Source organism: Vulpes lagopus, chromosome 3, assembly GCF_018345385.1.
Source record: "Vulpes lagopus strain Blue_001 chromosome 3, ASM1834538v1, whole genome shotgun sequence".
NCBI classification, from domain to species: Eukaryota; Metazoa; Chordata; class Mammalia; order Carnivora; family Canidae; genus Vulpes; species Vulpes lagopus.
This window is the reverse complement of record NC_054826.1, coordinates 101,640,483-101,661,507: the sequence shown is the minus strand read 5'-3', so window position 1 is coordinate 101,661,507 and position 21,025 is coordinate 101,640,483. Positions and strand designations below refer to the sequence as shown.

Sequence of the window (21,025 nt, the reverse complement as noted above, 5' to 3'; positions counted from 1 at the left end):
GGTAACATGGAGCTAGTTTGTGCATTATCACTGTCTACACGTATCAGCTCTTATTTCTGATTTGGCTTTTTTGCAGGTCCCTAGCTGTTGGTAGTAAGTCCGGTTATAAATTTTTCTCCCTTTCTTCTGTGGATAAGCTGGAACAGATCTATGAATGCAGTAAGTGTTTGCTTTATTTTTTTCCCTTCCTAAAAAAAAAAATAGACAAATTATACTTGAATTGGAATGCATTCTCAAATTCTAACACTGTGATTGAAGTCCAGATACCCCTTGACCAGCACTCTTCTTTCACCTTGGTTCTCAGAGATGGTACATGTTCTGCAAGGCCTGTGCATTTGCATACTTAAACATATACACATAGAAACACTTGTTTATGGGTTGTCTTTTTCAATATATGATATTGCGCTGTATGTATTATCCTGTCATTCCTCCCCACTTTAAATGCCATCATTTAAACAATTTAGGTTTCTGTTATAAAGGGTTTCTAGAAAGTTGAAAACCTCAGAGCCCCCAGAGGAATGGTTTATTTTCTTCTGTTGTCATTTTATGGCAGTTGAGTTGCCTGTGTTTCAGAGGCAATATGGAATTGTGGAAGGGTCGTATGAGCTTTGACTTCTTGCTCCATCACTTATGTGTGACTTTAGATAGATTGCTTCATCTTAGACCCTACTTTCTTTGGTTTTCTTTTGTGTGTCTGTGTACAGTAGTGCTTGCTGAGTACATGGTAGGTACAGAGCCCTCCTCCCCAGAGAGAACATGCTAGAAAACTTTGGGCTCTTCTACATCTATAACTTGTTTTCTGTGGGCTTATATAGTTAGATACACGTAACATGTACACACATAAACATATACTTTTGTGTGTGGTTTTGTTTTATGGAAATGAGCTTGTAATAGGTTTTGTTCTTTATTTTTGTTTTTAAAAAAAACACGACTTTTTAAATTGAAGTGATTGTGAATTTACATGCAGATGTTGGAAATAATGCAGATTCCTCATACCCTTCTCCCAGTTTCCCCTAATGGTAACATTTTGTGAAAGCACAGTATAGTGTCTCAACCAGAAGAGCGACATTGATGGGACTTGTTGCTCCAATTCAGATTTCCTGAGCTTCACTTGTGCGTGTGTGTTTTTATAAGTTCTGTACAGTCTTAATGCCCTTGCAGATTCCTGTTTCCACCACAAGCAAGACACTGGACAGTTCCAACATGGCGGGATCCTTCCTGCTGTCCATTTATAACCGTACCTGCCTCCCTCCCACCTCCTACCCCCACCCTAATCCTTGCTAACCATGAATGTGTCCTGTTTCTCAAATTTTGCCGTTTCAAAACTGTTATGGGAAAGAAAGGATATAACCTTTTGGGATTGACTTTTTTACTTAGCATAATTCTCTGGAAATTCATCTGAGCTTTTGTGTGTCAATAGGTCCTTTTTATGACTGGAAAATATTCTGTGGGTATGGATAGACCACAGTTTAGCAGGGCTGTTACAAATAAAGCTGCTGTGAACATTTGTATACAGAGTTTTGTGCGAACATAAGTTTTTATCTCTCTGGGATAAATCTCTAAGAGTATAATTGCTGGGTCATATGGTAGCCTCAGCTTTTTTCTTTCTTTTTAAAGAAGCTGCCTAAGTCTTTTTCCAGGTGGCTGTACCATTTTACATTCCCACTGGTAATGTTTGAGTGATCCAGTTCCTTTTTGTCTTTGCTGGCATTTGGTGTTATTGTTGTTCTTCACTGTGGCCATCCTGATAAATATGAGCAGTGCTGTCTCATTGTTTTTCTGATTTGCTTTTCCTTAACAGCAAATGATGTTGAGCATCTTTTCTTGTACTTTTTTGCCACATGTATATTCTCCTCAGTGAAATGTCCACCTTTTTGCCCATGTTATCATGGTATTATTTGGGGCTTTTTGATGTTGAGTTTTGAGAGTTCTTTATATAGTTCAGATACTAGTCCTTTGTCAGACATGTGGTTTCTAAGTATTTTCTCTGTATATAATAAGCAGCCCTGAAACCTGCCCATGGCCTGACCTCAGTTGAGAGTCCCTGTTAGAGAATTAGGAGTTCAGTATGCACAGCTTACTTCTTGTAATTGGTCACACTGGGGTATGGATTCAGGGAGAGCTTGAATACTTAGCATTTCAGTCATCTGTGTGTGTATGCAGTTGTGGGGAATCAGGTTTCCTCCTTGTTAATGTCAGTATCCCCTTCCTGAGCGAGTGTTCCAGTGTTGCCAGCTTTGCTTTCTCAATGGTTTGGTGTTCCATTTTGGAATTCTGTTCTACCTACCAATATCTCTGAAGTAGGGGGAGATGGGACAAGTAGTGCAAACAGGCTTCTCATTCATTCTTGGTTCCATTCACTCCATGAACAGGTATTGAGCACCTGCTGTGTGCTACCCCAAAACCTTTTTTTTTTTTTTTTTTTTTTTTTTAAACCATGCCCCCGATGTGACATGAAGCTAGCCCTGTTCTGCTTGTGGAGATGCAGTGGTGGCCAAGTTCCTGCTCCCATGACACTTGCATGTAAATGAGGGAAGACGAGGTACAAGTACATACATTTGTGTCCAGGGTTAGGCTGGGGACACAGCGATGAGCACAGACATAGATACTGCCTCCCACCCCTGCATCCCTAACCCTGTGACAATAAGATGAAGACTTCAGGGAAAATGCTATTTCTTCTGCCAGTTACTTAAAATTGTGGAGTTCTTGTGGTCTGCCAGGAAGTCAGAGGCCTTTACAGGCTCCCTCCCAGGCCTCAGCCTTCTTTCTACAGGAGGCCTTTCGGCTGACCCCTCACCTCCATCAGCAGAGTGTGTCTGACTTCCCTGACAAGTCTGTTTTTTGTTGCTGTCCCAAAGGCAAGCACCCAGGCCCTTCCTAGGAAGCTAATCAGTGTCTCTGACTCATACTTCCTGTGGGCTGCCTTAGAGTTGGCTCCTTTTTTGTCCTCAGATGTGGCCTGCTGATGCTTCTTCTCAAAAAGCCTTTTTTCTAGTATGTAGCTAGAAGATGTGATCTGGGTGATAAAATGGCTGTGAACTAGTGTGCTTGCTTATCTCAGGTGGCTTGTCAGTATTTTGAAAAATCTTCAAACTGCTCACCTTCCCATGGTCCCATGTATAATTGTTCTCTGTAGGAGATTTCTTCAAAGAAGGGTAGCCTCATCTCTGGAGTCCATCAGGCTTTTATGAATGACTGAAAGATTTACTGATTCTGCATCCCAGCGAGCCCCTGAATTATGCAGTGAAAGTGTGGCTGTTGTGACTAGGATCACCTGCTTTTAAATCCATAGAATTCCCCCTCCTACCCTTACTTGGGAGAGCCAGTGCTTACAGAAGGTGTAAGAAGACCAAATCCTGGTCTTTACTCTTCCTCAGAGTGAATCAGTTTAATGACTAATCTGTTCCCTTGAACTTTATTTACTGATTTTTGATGCCTCATTTTTTTTTTTTTTAAAGATTTTCGATGCAACAAGATGTGATGTCTTGATAATATTGTGAAAAGTGGGTATTTACTGACCAACATGGTGAGGTGGAATACACATTTTTTTTTGTCCTTCTTAGTGAACTTTGACCCTTAGAAGTAGATGATGAAAACCGACATAGAACTTTGGGAAGGTTAATACTTTAAGCTGGAAGCGATTGCCCACCTTTCCTCTCTCACACACTTTTCTTGAGCAGATAAAAGAATGTCCGTTTGGAAACAGGTTAGCCACCAAATCAAGATTGTTTTCTGGAATTTTTCTGCAAATAGAGGCAGAGCAAAAAAGGCACTTGATGCTTTAGTCTCAGCTGCATATCACGAACTCAGACCTTCACCTCTGGGTAACTGTTGCTGTTACAGAAAGAATGAGCCAGAACTGGTCTTGGAAAGAACGAGATGAACAACTGCTTGTTCTACTGTTGTTTATTTCAACCAAAAAAAAAAAAAACCTTTCTGCCTAGAAATAGTGGAAGATTTTTTCCTGACTATATTGTAATTTCTTTTTTTTTTTTTAAGGTTTTATTTATTTATTCATGAGACACAGAGAGAGGCAGAGACATAGGGGTAGAGGGAGAAGCAGGCACCCCATGGGAAGTCTGATGCAAGACTCCATCTCAGGACCCCAGGATCACGCTTGAGCCAAAAGCAGACGCTTAACCACTGAGCCACCCAGGCATCCCTATATTGTAATTTCTAAAGTTACAGGAACTCCCATGTATACTTTGCCTGTAGTTTGTGCCCTTTTGGCCTGTCATTCTCTCTCTTCCTCTCTCTCTGTCCTCTGTGTGTGAAGCTATATAATGTGCAAATGTGTGGTCTCCCTTCCCTGAAATATTATTGCAGTGAAATCCTACCCCGGTAGACTAAATAAAGGGTGTATAGATGTTATTTGTAAAATATCACGTAAGTTGGGAGGGAAAGTTGGTGTTTTCATATTCTACATTGTGTATGTTTGCATTTTTAAGTTTCCGAGCTAGGCAAACATATCTCAGGAAGCATTCAGTTCCAAAATCGAGCGTAAGCAGACGGTTCTTACCTGCACAAAGGTGACCGGTGCCTGCTTTGTCAACAGCAGTGCCTCCACAGACCCAGAGCACCTTTCACCAGAAAATACAACTATCGCTGACCCTTCATCTGCATCTTAAAGTCTGAGAAATGGTGCTTCTGAGATCCTCCCGATTTGACAGACAACACTGGTTGGAATATTAATTTCAGTGAGAATGTATAGTTTGGGATCCTAGGGGGAGAAATCCAGTAGCCTCTCTGTCTAAATCTGTGGTGAGGAAATCGGGCTCTTGCCTCCCTTTAGAGCTGCAGGCATCCGGCAGCCACACTTGTTTGGAAGTGTGTTAGGTCACTTCATGGTTTTTTCCCTTAGTGCTCTAGAAGTTTTATCATCAGCTCTATGCAGCACCCGCAGAAGCAAAAGCAGCATTCTTTTATTTTTGTACAGCATTCTTTTTTAAATCAAGTAATTCATTGCTTAAATTAGGCAATCTCTGGGAATGCAATCTCTGGGAAGAACATTTGTCAGAAACAGTGGCCAGGGCCACCCAGAATGGGCCTTGAAGGCAAAGCTTTGGTGATCCTTGAGGTTGTGGAGGTTTACGTTCAGACTTTCATAGGGGTGGGTTGGGTGGGTGTCCCAAGTCTCTGTGACAGGCCACCGTGAATAATTACCAACGTTCAGCCTACTTTATCCTGCTGTTGTTGGATTGCAGTGCCCTTGGGTTACAGACCTGATGCCTTGGCGCCGTCGTTTTGTGGGAGACTGTGCTGGGTGTGTGGGCTCCAGGCCTGTTCACATGTTTAAAGAGAGCTCTTGGGAGGGAGGTAAAATGTAAAAATGTTAAAGAGCTTCTTGAAATAATGCAGTAGAAAGTCAACAGGCCTAAGCCACAAACTACATGGAAAGACAGATTGCTTTCTGAAGGTGTGTTCCTAAAAAGGTGGGGACACTTGGTGCCAGGATGGAAAGGAGCTCTGAAGCTGTTCTTTTTGTGTCATTCCCACTTCCCATGTGGTGACAGAAATGTTAGCTCTAGGGTCACCTGATTCATCTGCCCTTCACACAGGGCCTTGGCCTCTTTCTTGTTCCTGGCTCCTTCGGAAGTGTGATGAGAGCTGCAGCAGTTTCCCTTGGAAGATCTGGTAGTCAGTATATGATTGGGTGGTTTCAGAGACCCGAAGCCTGCGTGAGGGTCCTAGGATTTGGGGTGTCAGGGTCTCTGAGAAAGACTCCCCCACCTTCTCCAGGAGGCTCCACCTGACAACTCATGTCCACCGTCCATCCCTGCTGCCCTATACATCTTGCCTCACATCTTAATATATTGGCCAGAATTCTAATTCTGCAGTAGTCTGTGTGGTTTAACAGCTTATATGCCATAAAAATCACTGGTTTAAAGAATAAGAGTCAGTGGGTTTTAGTATATTCACAAAGTTGTGCAACATACCGTAATCTAATTTTAAGACCTTTTTCCCCAGAAGAAACCCTGAGTCCATTAGTAGCCAATGCCCACTTCCCTGTGCCTGCCTCACCCTGGGCAGCCACCACCTATCTGCTTTCTGCCTCTGCACATCGGCCACTCTGGACGGTTCAGATAAATGAAATCAGATGGGACTGGCTTCTTTCACTTAGAATATTTTCAAGGTTCATCCATGTGGGAGTATGTCTCAACACTTCCTTTCTTTTTATTGCTCAAATAATATTCCCTTTACATGAACGTACCATGTTTTGTTGAGGGACACTAGGGTGGTTTCTACTTTTTGGCCATTGTAAATGTGCTCCTGTGAGCATTTGTGTGGACATGTGTTTTCATGTTTCTTGAGTAGATAGATGCCTGTAGGAGTGGAATTGCTGGGTGAGCATCTTTCTTTGGCCCACTAGTAAGTAGAGCTCTAAGATAAACTCCTGGAGCTAGAAAGGTGGAATCAACAGAAAAACATGTGTAAATGGATAGACATTGCTGTGAGTTGCCCTTAAAAAAGGTTCTTATTGACAGGGTCTGAGTGCCTGTATTCTCATTTCCTACACTAGGTGTATATTTTAATGACTCTGAGATAAAAATACAGTCATTTGCCTTTACATTTCTTAAATCATACCTGAAATGGAGCTCTTATTTTTTTTCATGTGGTCATTTGCTTTTTTTTTTTTTTTAACTGTTTTCTTTCTTGATTTTTAACTGTTCCTTTGCCTGCTTTTCTGTTGGATTATTTGTCTCTTGCTGATTTACAGCAAATTAGCCATTTGTTGTGGGTTGCAGATATTTTTCCTGGATTGTTTGCTTTTTGACCTTGTTTATGGTATTTTTGCTGTGTTAAAGTCTTGAGTTTTTGTCCTTTCAAATATATTTGCTCTCCTAAGGCTTCTATGCTTTGGAGCATAAGAAAGGTGTTTCCTGGGGGCAGCCCAGGTGGCTCAGCAGTTTAGCACCACCTTCAGCCCAGGGCGTGATCCTGGAGACCCAGGATCAAGTCCCACATCGGGCTCCCTGCATGGAGCCTGCTTCTCCCTCTGCCTTTGTCTCTGCCTATGTCTCTCTCTCTCTCTCTCTCTCTCTCTCTCTCTGTCTCACATGAATAAATAAGTAAAATCTAAAAAAAAAAAAAAAAAAGGAAGGTGTTTCCTATTTCAGGGGTGCATAAAACAAATTTCCAATGGCATCTTTTAGTTCTTTGGTATTATGTTTTACTTTAAGTACTTGATCTATGTGGAATTTATTGTGATGTTATGATATTTTTCATTTTTATTCATAGGCTAGAAAGGATAGTTTCCCACATCTTTAGTTATTTAGAGGGGCTTACTGAAGTATTTAGGGGTGAAATGTCAAGATAATAATGAGCCTCTTTTCAAAATTTCAGAAAAGAAAAACATAGCTGAAGCTAAATGGTGGCAGAAAGATTTGTTAAATCTGAGTGATGGGTATAAGAGGTTTGTTATACTGTTCTCTTTTATGAGTATTTACAGTTAAAAATACTCATAGCTTTATGGCTTCCCACATCCCCCCATTTAAACAAATTCTAGGGCGCTCAGGTGGCTCAGTTGGTTGAGCATCTGCCTTCAGCTCGGGTCATGATCCCAGGGTCCTGGGATTGAGTCTTGGGTCAGGCTCCCTGCTCAGTGGGGAGTCTGCTTCTCCTTCTTCTCCCTCTCTCTTTCCCTCTCCCTCTCTCTTTCTCAAAAAATAAATAAATAAATAAATCTTTAAAACAAAAATTCTTAAATCACATCCGCATTTTTTTCTTCATTAAAATTTCAAAAAAAATTTCAAACTTGTAATTTGATAAGCAAACATCCCAACCCACTAGTTGCCCTCTTTCTCTGCACTTGAATTTAAGCAAATGAATAACACCTTCTATCCTCTTCCCAGCATTTTGTTAGTGGAAATTTTCAAACACAGAAAAGTTGAGAATATTTTACAGCTACACCCATATGTCCACCACTTAGAGTCTGTTGTTAACACTTGATCATATTCATCCTGTCGCATATCTATCTGTCCATTGATCCATCTTCTCTTTTGTGTGCCTTTCAAGGGACATCATAGGCATCAGTACATACTTCCTTAAATACTTCACCATAGATGTTACTCACTAGAGTTCACTGTTTGTTTCTTATTTGGGGGTGATACTTACATACATTCCATTTATATGGAATGTATAAACCTTAAGTAAACATTCTATGTTTTGACAAATCATATGTCTCCTATCAAGGTTTACCATCACTCCAGAAAGTTCCCTCATACTTCACACCCCCACACACAATCAATTCTGGCTCCTTTTACCCTCTAAGAAGTAAGGAGTATTTTGGGTTTTTCCTGCTATAGATTAGTTTTGCCTGTAATAGAACATCATGTAAATGCAGCATGTACTCTTGGTAAGATTTCTTTCACTCAGCATGTTTCTGAGGTTTATCCACTTTATTGCATGTCTCAGTTGCCCACTATGTAAATATATGAGTTTGTCCATTCTATTGGTGAACATCTGCACTTTTTCCATTTTTAGCTATTATGAATATAGTTGTTATGAACATTATCTTACAAATATTTTTGTGAGCATATGTTTTCATTTATCTTAAGTGAATATCTAGGAGTGGAAAGTTTTGTTTTATGAGAAACTACCAGATTCTCCTCTAAGAGGCTATCCCACTTTGTATTCCCACCAGTGCTATATGAGAGTCTGGTTGCCCCAGTGAGGATTCATCAACTTTGGGTGTTACTAATCTTTTTTTTTTTTTTTTTAAGATTTTATTTATTTGACAGAGAACACAGGCAGGGGGAGGAGCAGAGGAAGAGGGAGAAGCAGGCTCTCCTGAGCAGGGACCCGATGCAGGGCTCCATCCCAGGACCCCAGGATTGTGACCTGAACTGAAGGCAGCCACTTCAACTGAGCCACCTAAGCACCCTGGTGTTACTAATCTTTTTAATTTCAGCCATTCTGATGTGTGTATACTGATAATCCATTGTGGATTTTTTGTTAAAGATTTTATTTTATTTTTATTATTATTTTTTTAATTTTGTTTTTTAAAAGATTTTATTTATTCATTCATGAGAGACAGAGAGAGAGAGGCAGAGACACAGGCAGAGGGAGAAGCAGGCTCCATGCAGAGAGCCCGACGCGAGACTCAATCCGAGGACTCCAGGATCACTCCCTGGGCCGAAGGCAGGTGCCAAACCGCTGAGTCACCCAGGAATCCCCTTTTTTTTTAAGATTTTAAAATTTATTTATAGAGAGGTGAGGGAGGAGGAGCAGAGGGAGAGAAAGAATCTCAAGCAGACTCCCCAGTGAGCATGAGCCTGACTAGGGGCTTGATCCCATGACCCTAAGATCATAACCTGAGCCAAAATCAAGAGTCAAATGCTTAACCCACTGAGCCACCCAGGCGCCCCTGGTAGTTCTATTTTTAATTTTTTGAGGAAACTTCCTACTTTCCATAGTGGCTGCATTGATTTACATTCCCACCAACAGTGTATGAAGGCTCTCTTTTTTCCCACATATTTGCTAACACTTGTTATGTTTTGCCAACCTGACACATATCTCACTGTAGTTTTGATTTGGATTTCCCTGATGATTAGTAATGGTGAGTGTCTTTTCATGTTCCTCTTGGCCATCTGTATGTCTTTGGAAAAATGTCTCTTCTAGTCCCCTGCCTATTTTTTAATTGAAGTATTCGATTTTTTGGTGTTGAGTTGTAAAAGTTTTTTAAAATATATTTTGCATATTAACCTGTTATCTGATGTATGATTTGCGAATAGTAGTTAGCTTCTTCATTTTGCTGATGGTTTCCTTTGCTGTACAGAAGCATTTTAGTTTGATATGATCTCATTTGTTCATTTTGGCTTTTGTTTCCCTTACCAAAGAAGACTGATCCAGAAAAATGTTGCTAAAATGAATGTCAAGGAACCACTGCCTGTGTCTCCTGGGAGTTTCATGGCTCCAGGTCTCACATTCACGACTTTAATCTGTTTTTAATTTTTTTGTATATGATGTGAGAAAGTGGTCCAGTTTTCCCAGCACTATTTTTTGAAGAGACTGTCTTTTCCCCAGTGTATATTCTTGCCTCCTTTGTCGTAGGTCAGTTGACCATGTGTGCGTGAGGTTTTTTTCTGGGCTCTCTATTGTGTTGATCTCTGTGCCTGTTTTTTGTGCTAGTACCATTCTGTTCTGGTTCCTGTAGTTTTGTGGAGTGGTTTGAAATCAGAGAGCATAAGAATTCCAGCCTAATTGTTCTTTCTGAAGATTGCTTTGGCTCTTTGAGATCTTTTGTGGTCCCATACAAATTTTAGGATTCTTTTTTCTAGTTCTTTGAAAAAATGCCCTTGGTATTTTGATAGGGGATTTGTTGAATCTCTAGGTTGTGTTGGGTGTTATGAGCATTTTTTTTTGTTATGAGCATTTTAACAATATTAATTCTTCCAGTTTGTGAATGTGGAATATCCTACCATTTATTTGTGTCTTTTCCAGTTTCTTTCATCAGTGTCTTACAGTTTTCAGAGTACGGGTCTTTCACCACATTGGCTAAATTTATTCCTAGGTATTTTGATAATTTTTTTAATGCAATTGTAAATGAGATTGTTTTCTTAATTTCTTTTTCTGATAGCCCATTATTAGTATATGGAAACACTACAGATTTTTGTATGTTAATTTTGTTTTCTGTGACTACTGAATTCATTTATAAGTTCTAATAGTTTTTTGGTGGGGTCTTCAGAATTTTCTGTATTACAGGATCATGTGATTTGCAAGTAGTGATTGTTTTACTTCTTCCTTTCCAATTTGGATGTGCCCCCTCCCCCTTTTTTAAGGCCTTCAGGAAAACACATGATCACATGGAGAGGCATGAGGAGCACTTTTGTTAGAATCCCATGACTAGCGTTGCTCTGCACGAGGCTGATTGAGCTCTTCTCAGATCCCAGGGAGATTACATCAGTCTACTGGAAAACCAGGACAGATTTTTCTGTCCAAACTAGGGAAAAAACTGCCACTCGTGTGGCAGGATGACAATGATTTATATCTATATCTTATCTTTATATCTACTATCTACCTACCTTTTTTTTTTTTTTTTTTAACTGAAGGGTAGCCGACACAATGTTCCATTAATTTCAGGCATACAACGTAGTGATTCCACAACTCTTAGGGCATACTGTGCTCACCATCTGTCACCATACAGCACTACTGCACTATCACTGACTGTATTCCTTATGCTGTTACCTTCCATCCCCATGACTTACTCTATAACTAGACACCTAACTCTACTCCCCTCCACCCATTCCTGCCCATCTTTCCAAGTCTCTTCCTTCTGTCAGCCACCACTTTGTTCTCTATATTTATGAGTCTGTTTCTGTGTTTTTCTTTCTAGATTCCATGTATAAGTGAAACCATATGGTATTCCTCTCTGTATAATACCTCTAGGTGTACCAGGTTGTCGCAGATGGCAAGATCTTTTATTTATTTATTTTTTTTGTGGCTGAATAATATTCCAGTGTGTATGTATACCACATCTTCTTTATCCATTCATTTATCAGTGGATACTTGAGTTGCTTCCACATCTTGGCTATTGTAAATAATATTGCAGTAAATGTAGAGATGCATACATCTTTTCAAAGTACTGTTTTCATTTCTTTGGGTAAATATCCAGTGGTAGAATTCCTGGATCACATACATTCCATTTTTTTTTCTTTTGGCATTCCATTTTTAATTTTTTGAGAAGCCTCAATACTATTTTCTACAGTGACTTCACCAGTTTACAGCCCCACCAATAGTGCACCAGGGCTCCATTTTCTCCGCATCATCTCCAACATTTGTTTTCTTTTTGAGGATAGCCATTCTGACTCGCGTGAAGTGGTATCCCATTGTGATTTTAATTTGCATTTCCCTAATGATTAGTGATGTTGAACATCTTTTCATGTGTCGGCCATCTGTATGTTTTCTTTGGAAATATGTTTATTCAGATCCTCTACCCATTTTTAAATCAGATAATTTGGTTGAGAATAATAAATTTTTTAAAATATATTTTGGATATATTTACCAATTTTCAGATATATCATTTGCAGATACCTTTTTCCATTCAGTAGGTTGCCTTTTCATTTTGTTGATGATTTCCTTCACTGTGCAGAAGCTTTTTATTTTGATGCAGTCCCAATAGTTAATTTTTGCTTTTGTTTCCCTTCTCTAAGGAGACATGTAGAAAAATGTTGCCAAGGTTGAGGTCAAAGAGGTCACTGCCTGTGTTTTCTTTAAGGAATTTTATGGTTTCAGGTCTCACGTTTTCATCTTTAATTCACTTACTCCATTTTGAGTGTATTTTGTGAATGCTGTGTGAATGGTATTTAAGAGACTCTTTTCCCTGTTGAATATTCTTGCCTCCTTTTATTTTTCTTTCCTATGGCTGTGGCCAGGACTGTGTTGGGTCAAAGTGGCGAGAATGGGCTTCGCTGTCTTGTTCCTGATCTTAGAGGAGAAAGCTTTCACTGTTTGACCATTGAGTATGATATTAGCTGTGGGGTTGTATGTGACCTTTATGCCTTTATTATGTTGCGGTCCACCTTCCAGTTTTTAAGAAGCTTGTTCCTTCATTTATCCTGTCTTACTGTATTATCATCAGTCACTCCATTAGCATGTGTAGTAGCTCATGTGTTCCAAAACAGACACTTGCCTTAACTATACAGATGACACTTACGAGTGTATACACACAGGCTGCCAGCCATCCCCACCGTTCTTCACATCTTCGTAACACGGCTTCTACTGCTGGTTGCCAGAGTTCTTCTCCACTTCCTTACCACCCACCCCTTCACATTTCATTCTGCCTCCACCTTGCCATCAAAATTTGTCAAGGTCACCAGGTAACATCCATGTCCCCAGATTCAGTGACTGTTCCTTGTTTCACCTCAGCCAAGTAGCAGCTCTGGGCACAGTTGCTGTTTCTTTACCGTGCCGTCTTCCATTGGCTTCTGGATCATTGGGCCTGGTTTTTCTCTCACTCCATCCCGGATGCTGGCTCTCCTCCTCTGCCTAACCTTGGACTGTTTTGGAGCCACCCAGGGCCATGGGCCTGATTCTCCTTGGCCTCAGCTCTGTGCTGGTGGCTGCTTGCTGGTCCTGGGTGCCTGGGCCAGTAGCTCGGTGGTCAGCATCTCATTGTATGTTTGATGGGTGAAGTAAATAAGTAAAGTCATGTCAGACAGAGGAGTAAGAATCCATTCTTTGAAGAAAAATACAATCTTTTATCATTGTGTATGGTAGCCATACATACCACTTCGACCAAGTGGCTGTGAACATGGAATTAGGGACCCGAAGAGCTGGTGCTGGGGTCAGGTTCCTGGGAGCCTCTGGTCACAGTGTTTTCACCAACTGCTAAATACATTATCTTGTTTTAGATGAGTTTCTGTTCAAAGACATCTTATTTTAATACATATTTATTAGCAATGAACTCACTGCAACAACACTGTAACTCCTGCTAAACAAAGCTTATCCAGCGCACATGATTCTCCAGGGGTGCATCACAGCCTTCTTGCCCTTGGGAGCACCAGACGGTGCTGTGGCTGGGGGCCATTTTAAACAGTGAGATCACTGACCAAAAGCACAGAATTCGAAAACACAAGACCATGGAAAGGACAGTTGTTCACAGTATGAGCTGAAAACAAAGCAGAGCATATCACCCTGTTCAGCCTCAGCTGGGAACGTGTGCATCAGGTACTTCAACGTTTTGGTTTGTTTTTTTTTTTTTTTTTTACTGCTTTGTGCGTGTTCACAGAACACTATAAAGGTACCACAAGTATTAGTTTTGGGGGTTACAAATAAACGTTAGCAACCAGGGAAATTAGATATGGAATCTGAATAATGAAGATTGACTGTATTTAGAAATAAGGTTTTTTTCCACCACTGATTTAACTTGGAGGGGCAGTGAATTTAAATAATATTTACTTTCTAAGAAGTCAGCATCACATATGCTGACTTCTCTTCACTATTCACAGTCCTACAGTGAATAAAGCTGAGGCTCTAACTCTTGTTTCACCATTGAGAAAATAGGTACTGGGTCTTAGTAAACAGCAGACTCAAGATTATAGTCTGATTTTCATGAAAGACCTTCCTCTCTTGGACACTACCATACCACCCCCCATACGTACTGAGGAGTGTAGCCTTGCCATGCTTGTCCAGTGCTTGTGTTAGAATGAATGTACTTGGACTTTACCAGTTTCACTGCTCCTGGGGTGGTACTCCTTCACCACTGACACAGATAGGTGTGACCTTATTCAAGAAATTATTGTGTTTTGTTTAATGGCACTTTGAAAGGTTTTGGAAATAACCCAGAATCTAATCATAGGTCTATTTCCAGTCATCCAACAAACACAACCAGCTACTCTTGAGCCAGGCGGTGCCAGAGCTGGGGTACAGCCTGAACTGGCAGGGAATAACCAGCAGGTGACCAGTGGTAATGTGATAACTGGCAGAATGAGAAGTAGAGAAAGTAATTAAGTGCATCCCAAAGAGTCATTAAATCCTGGAGAAAGAGTGAGGTAACTGGCAAGGAGAGCCTGAAGAAGGAGACATGGAGCCATGATGGAGGAAGTACCCGCGGTCCCTGGGCCTGAGTGGCCAACTGCCTTGCATATTTGAGTGTGGTGGCTGGGCACCCCCCCAGCCTCTCCTGGGTTCAGTGAGCCCACTGCTCACCGAGTCAGCTTCAGGCCATGATGTAGTGTCCATGCCACTTTACAGAGGGGAAAGGGCTGGTCAGAGAAAGCAAGTATTGGGCCCAGAGGACATTCTCACTACACATGATAAACATTCTGACTTCGGATCGGCCTCCTCTGAGTTTGGTCGCCCTGGTGGTTGAGCTCTGCCTTGTGCCAGGCAGCATTATGAGGACTATTGCCTTCGTCAATAAAGACAGAGCACACATCCCACCTGCGTGAGGCAGCAGGACCTCTCTTGATTGTGCCCTTCAATTGAGAGTCTGGTCCTGGGAGGGATTGGCAGTTTCTCTGAGATGCTGCCGGGCCAGGGGTTGCAGACTGACACATACTCTGCATAAAGCTTAGCCTGCTGCTGGGGGAAAGAGAAGTTAGGTTCTGTGTAAAAGTGACTACAAATCTAGCACTTGATTTTACTACCTATTCCATTCTCGGTAATAGCAAAATCCTATCATTTTTCTCCCCACAGGTATGTATTGTGTCACTTCATACAAATATGACTCTGGCTGCCACCCAGCATGTTAGTACCTAGTTGTGTTGAGCACATCAGGCCATTACCTCTATGTCGAAATGACTAACACCTAGGCATTTTCCTAGAAAGTTTCTCACTCTCTCTCTCTCTCTCTCTCTTTTTTTTTTTTTTTTAAGATTTATGATTTATTTTAGAGAGCAAACAGAGGGGAGGGGCAGGGGGGAGAATCTCAAGCAGACTCCTCACTGAGCACAGAACCCAATGCAGGACTCGATCCCATGACCCCGAGATCATGACCTGAGCTGAAATCAAGAGTCGGATGCTCAACTGAGTCAGATGACTCATGTCTCAGCCACTCAGGTGCCCCTAGAATTAATTTGTCTTAATAAAAGTGCCCTTAGAGCTTATTCTTACATTTATTTTCTCTAGTAGTTGGGTTTATTTTTTTTCTTTTCTTCTTCTTCTTTTTTTTTTTAGTAGTTGGGTTTCTTAAGTGTGTCTTTGTTAAACCGTTTATAATCTAGCAGTAGAGCTAACGGAAAGGAATCCTTTCACATAACTTTATATTTTGTCTTTTGTGTGAATTTTCATATAAGGGCATCTCATTTACAGTGGAAACATTGCTGAGGCTTCAGATAGTCAAAACTTTCAGGCCCTTTGAGCTGGACCTGTCTGGTCATCTCTGTTCAGTGTGCCTCACTCAGGTCCAGAGAGAGAGTATGGCCTCGGGTCATTGTTAGATTGATGAGTGATGCATGTATGCTTGAAACACCTGGCACAGCTGTCCTTCCAGTAGCACAGATAAAGACAGGCCACGTGTAGAAATAATGTGGATTGTTGCCTCTGTGATTTTTCTACAATTCAGTATTCTCTTTGCTTCTAGATCTGAACTTAACTCAGGTATTTATTAATAAAACAAAGAGATAAAATCAGGGTATATGTGGGGCATTTAGTGGAAATGGGGTGGGTGTGAAGTGATTATCTATGCAGGATCTGTTGTATCTGGTACTTTCTGTGCAAGATGCTGTGTGCATTCATTTTTAACTCCCTATCTTACAAAGTAGGGGGTGTCCCCACTTGAGATGGGGAGCAGGGAGATAACGAGCATAGAGTGCTGGCTCTGGGCCGGTATCTGCAACCCCTCCTAACAATACCATAGAGGAGCTGCGATCCCCATTTTACATATGAGGAAGACAAGACATAGATCGAGTCATGTAGAGATGATTTGGGGCCCATCACTTGTCAGGTACTGGTGGGAAAGGGCCAGGACTGCAGGTGCCAGCAGGGAAATGAGGCCTCTGTCCTCATGGAGCTCACATTCCAGGGTGTATATAAGGAGCCACCCCGTGAGCTGGATGATGTGAAAGAGGAGCAAGGAGGGCCTCCCTTTGAGAGGAGCAGGGAGACCTGGAGAACAGTCTGCCCACGGCTCCTAAGTGGTGAGTGTAGCCCTAGTGTATGCCCCTAGGCGGATCTCCATACTCTGCTATGTTCTGGGACCATCCCCACAGCCTGGTCCCGTCACCAGACAGCCGCTGTGTAAGCCCGTGGTACTCTACTAGGTGGGCATGTACAATTAGAAATGCACTTGTGTGTGAGTAGATTGCACCTATGTTTTCTTTCTACTTTCAGCTGATACGGAAGATGTGTGCATTGTAGAGAGATTGTTTTCAAGCAGCTTAGTAGCCATCGTCAGCCTCAAAGCTCCTAGAAAGCTAAAAGTTTGCCATTTTAAGAAAGGAACTGAGATCTGCAACTACAGCTACTCAAATACCATACTGGCCGTGAAGCTGAACCGACAGGTAAGTGACACTTACTTGACCCAACTGCCAAGTGCTCTGCCTGTATCTCCCTGTTTTCGGTGTGGCTTTGGGCTGTCGCTGCCATTCCAGAGTTTCCTGCAGCAGCCTAGCAAAGCTGACAGTCCTGGGCCCTCGACCCGTGCTCACCTCACACTACCTCCCTGACTCAGCTGTTTTCTCAACAGTTTGCTCAGAGCACACCACCCCTTGCTCTCCTCTAGATTAAGTTTTACTTACCCATCAAGACACAAGTCTTAGCATTTCTCTGTATACCCATGTACTCATCCATAGAAATCTGCTAGCATCTTTTTCCTGTTTCTTCTTTTTTTTCTTTTAAACTTTTTTTTAAGGTGAAAGACTTACTCCTTTTTTTTTTTTTTTTTTTTAATTTTCCCCAAACTCACAAGAATGTCTAGCCCAGAGTATGGACTTGGTGGCTAACACTTGAGTTTATTTCATGAGACCACCTCATGGCTTTTGCTTCCCCACAAAATGCAGCAGCACCCTTATGATCCTTAAGCTTTTCTGGGATGACCACATATTCCACACACAAGGAACGTTAATTAAGTTGTTGGATATCACTTGGGGGCCGGGGGTGGGCGGGGTGGTCTGAGGTATGCTGACCAGGTAGAGTGGTTGCAGTGGAGGCCTGTTGGGATTGGTCTGTTAACTAAAGGAGTTGGATAAAATGAGAAATTATAAGATTATAACATGTTGAACATCTTTTAAACTTAAAATGTGTAAGTGTCCACTCATGCACCAACTAACGCAGAGCCACATGCATACCAAGTTGTCTTTCTTGCATGAATCATCCCCTTGGTGCATCAGCTGTGAGTAAATTCATTCTCTAAAGTGGAGTGTGAACTTAGGCCCCTGTGAGATAATTCGAGATAATTCGAGGGCAGAGTGAGTTCTGAGACTTTTAACAGCCCCGAGGCTTTCACTGTCCTCTCGCCATGCTTCCGTTCAGCATGGGTTTTTGAAAGCAACTAACCTACCAGACCTGTCCAAGGCACTTGCTCTGATTTTCATGAGGGGAGGGGTGTGAGCTGGAACAAAAACCAAAAACACAAACCGTACTTTTCTTTGCTATAGTTTGCTAGTTTCTGAAATAGCATGTTCAGTGGCACGATTTGTGGTCCTGGTAGAATTGGTAGAGATGGTCATAGGAACAGGCGGAGCTGGCTGTGGACGCTACTTAATTGGTAGATGAAGAGCATGGCGCTGCAGGAGGGCCTCCTGGCCACAGCCCACACTGCCATGATGCACTTGTGCAGTCCATATGATGTTCCAGAAGGAGAGTCAGTTAAGAAGTTAAGAAGATGGAAGCAAGTATTGTATTGGCTCTTTATGTTTGGTTTTCTGTCTCGTGTCTCTTTCCTAGAGGCTAATAGTTTGCCTGGAGGAGTCTCTCTATATACACAACATTCGGGACATGAAAGTACTGCACACGATCAGGGAAACCCCTCCAAACCCTGCAGGTAAACTGATTGTGGGAAGAAAGCCCTAGTTTTCTGGTTCTGCCTTTTAAAGATTAGCTCTTTTCTCCGTATAGGCTCTACCAACATAGACAGCTTTTGAAAGTATTGATTTTCAAACAAGCAAGCTACTACCTTCCTTCTGCTGTTGGTCTTGTGACCACATAAATCAGTTTCATCAGCTCCCAATTCCAAGGCTGCTGATCAGTTCCAACCAAAGGCCTTCAGTCTGTTTTTATAATCCTCCTGTCACCTGAGGAGGTGGCTTGGGGGGTGGCACTGGAAACACACTAGCACAGCACCCCCAAAGCTGTGTCTGAACCCCTTTGCTTTCTCCAGTCTTTGTTACATAGATACTAGGGTGCAGCAGCTAAACAGGACCCCTTCTGGACCTGACTCTCCGTGTTTGCCTCCGTGTGTTACCACAGGCTTGTGTGCGCTGTCGATACACAACGACAATGGTTACTTGGCATACCCAGGCAGTGCCACTATTGGAGAGGTGCAGGTCTTCGACACCATGAATTTGGTGAGTCTCCTTTTGTACTGGGGTCATCTGCTCTCTGCAGCAAGCACCATGGAGCCTTTGGAAAATTGGGTTTCACTACCGCCTTCTTAATGAGCAGAGCAGGTCTGGTGACCTCTGACTTCAGATTTCTGCCCAAGCTCCCACGGTGCTGAGCTCCTGACATTGTGGATGTTTGGAGGAATGGAGAGAGCTCTAAAGACTTAATGGATAAAGTGCTTTGCTTTCTATAAGGTTTTGAGCAGCATTTCCTTGGGTCGCTTCCCCAGTAAATCTGGTACCTGTGGTGCCAATCTGGTACCAATTTGATCAATTCAAATTGATCAGGATGGTGTTTTAGTTACAGCCACTTGGCACTTCAGCCTGATGACCAATGGCAGCATGGGGTGTGGTCTCATTTTGTGGCAGTCATGTCACATTCGTTTTGCCTTTCAGAGAGCTGCAAACATGATCCCAGCTCACGACAGTCCTTTGGCAGCATTGGCGTTTGATGCCAGTGGAACCAAGCTTGCCACTGCCTCCGAGAAGGTGAGTCTGTTACAGCTGATAGGAAACTAGTTTGGGGGTTTGGCACTGTCTCACTCTGCTCACACAGTGAAGGTACCAAACGAGTTTCTGTGCTTACCGGCTCCCAGAGAGGCACAGATAACAACCCGCTTGGAGTGCGTTCTGTACCACCGGAGCTGGCCCGTGTGCCAGTTGGAACTACAGAATCGTGCAGAGGAGGCAGACATGCATAAGCAGCACCCCCAGCATGCTTCTCGGTGACATGCTAGTGTGTGCTGTGCCACGGAGCTTGCGTAATAGTGAAGAGCAGATGTAATTCTGGCCAGGGCAAGCCTAAACACATTGCAGGGTATTTCCTTTTCTTCTTTTTTTAGTTATTTAAGAAAATTATGATCATACAATGTGTATAATTTACCATACTCTTTTTCTGCATAATACTGGATTTTTCTAAGTTAAGAAGTACTTCTAATGGCTGTACAATATTCCGTTGTGGTTTACTTGAACATTACCCTTTGGAGACATTTATATTGTTCCTAATATTTAGAGTGGAATAATATAATATTTGGAGTATTGATAATAGTGCATTTGTTTTACACATAAATCTTTGAGCATCTTTATTTGCTTAAGAGATTCCAAAGAATGGGCACCTGAATGGCTCAATTGGTTAAGGGTCCGATTCTTGATTTCAGCTCAGGTCATGATCTCAGGGTCCTGGGATTGAGCCCCACATTGGGCTCCGCTCTGAGCATGGAGCCTGCTTAAGATTCCCTCTCTACCTCTGTCCACACACTGCTCACCCCCCAAGAGAGATTGTAATGAGCAGACTTTCTGGGTTAAAAGGATGTGGTCTTTTTAAAGTTCTTTCCACATAGGACAAAGTGACTTTGGCCTTCCTTCCCAGCCTCCATGACACCAAAGGGTCCTCGTGCTCTTCCTAGCAAGGCTGCTATTTCTTGTTCCATTGCCCTTTCTGTCATCTCGATAATACCATGCTTTGGCCTTGGTCTTGTTCCGGCCTGTTCCTCAACTCTGAACACCAGTACTTGCTTTTTAGCTACCTAGTTATGCTTTGATGCTTTCTCACTAAAAACCTAAATTATTAGCCTCCCTCCTGTTGCCTCTCCATCTTGGCTCAGCCAGCCAGCTGAGCCAGTGAGAAAAGTCCACTCACTTGAACTTTCCTGAGGGGTCTCTGTGCTTGACTCTCATATACAGTTTCTGTAATGACCGTGCTGCCGTCTGTGGGTCATTTAGTCATTGGGTGTACAGATCCTTTATATTCATGACCCCATTCCATCCCCTCAGCAAGGTAAACACTTTCTCATTTCCTGTCGAGGGCTCAGAGACCATTGATTTGCTCAAGGTCACCAAGTTGGGCAATGACAAAGGCTTTGACTCCAAGCCTGGCTTTGCTTTTAAACACCACTGGCCAATTACACTGTCACCTTGTCCATTTCTACTGAAGTGGCCATTGTGTTAGTCCTCAGTTAATAGTTTCATCTCCCCAGTTTTTGTGAGGTCCTGGAAGCTCCCTAAAGTACCGTGGAATCCAAAGGCAATTAAGAATACAACAA

At 42.2% G+C, this 21,025-nt stretch overlaps 1 protein-coding gene across 3 annotated transcripts in view; it reads left to right on the top strand.

Moving 5' to 3' along the window:
• Window positions 1–21,025, top strand: part of WIPI2 (WD repeat domain, phosphoinositide interacting 2) — a 38,378-nt gene that overhangs the window by 7,970 nt on the left and 9,383 nt on the right. For 2 of the 3 annotated variants that reach the window (XM_041749472.1, XM_041749471.1), the window contains exons 2-6: window positions 77–159; window positions 16,774–16,943; window positions 18,328–18,424; window positions 18,850–18,947; window positions 19,380–19,472. In XM_041749472.1, coding sequence (XP_041605406.1) covers window positions 77–159; window positions 16,774–16,943; window positions 18,328–18,424; window positions 18,850–18,947; window positions 19,380–19,472 — 541 coding nt within the window. The remainder of the gene's footprint in view (window positions 1–76; window positions 160–16,773; window positions 16,944–18,327; window positions 18,425–18,849; window positions 18,948–19,379; window positions 19,473–21,025) is intronic. The other variant, XM_041749473.1, reaches the window with a different exon arrangement.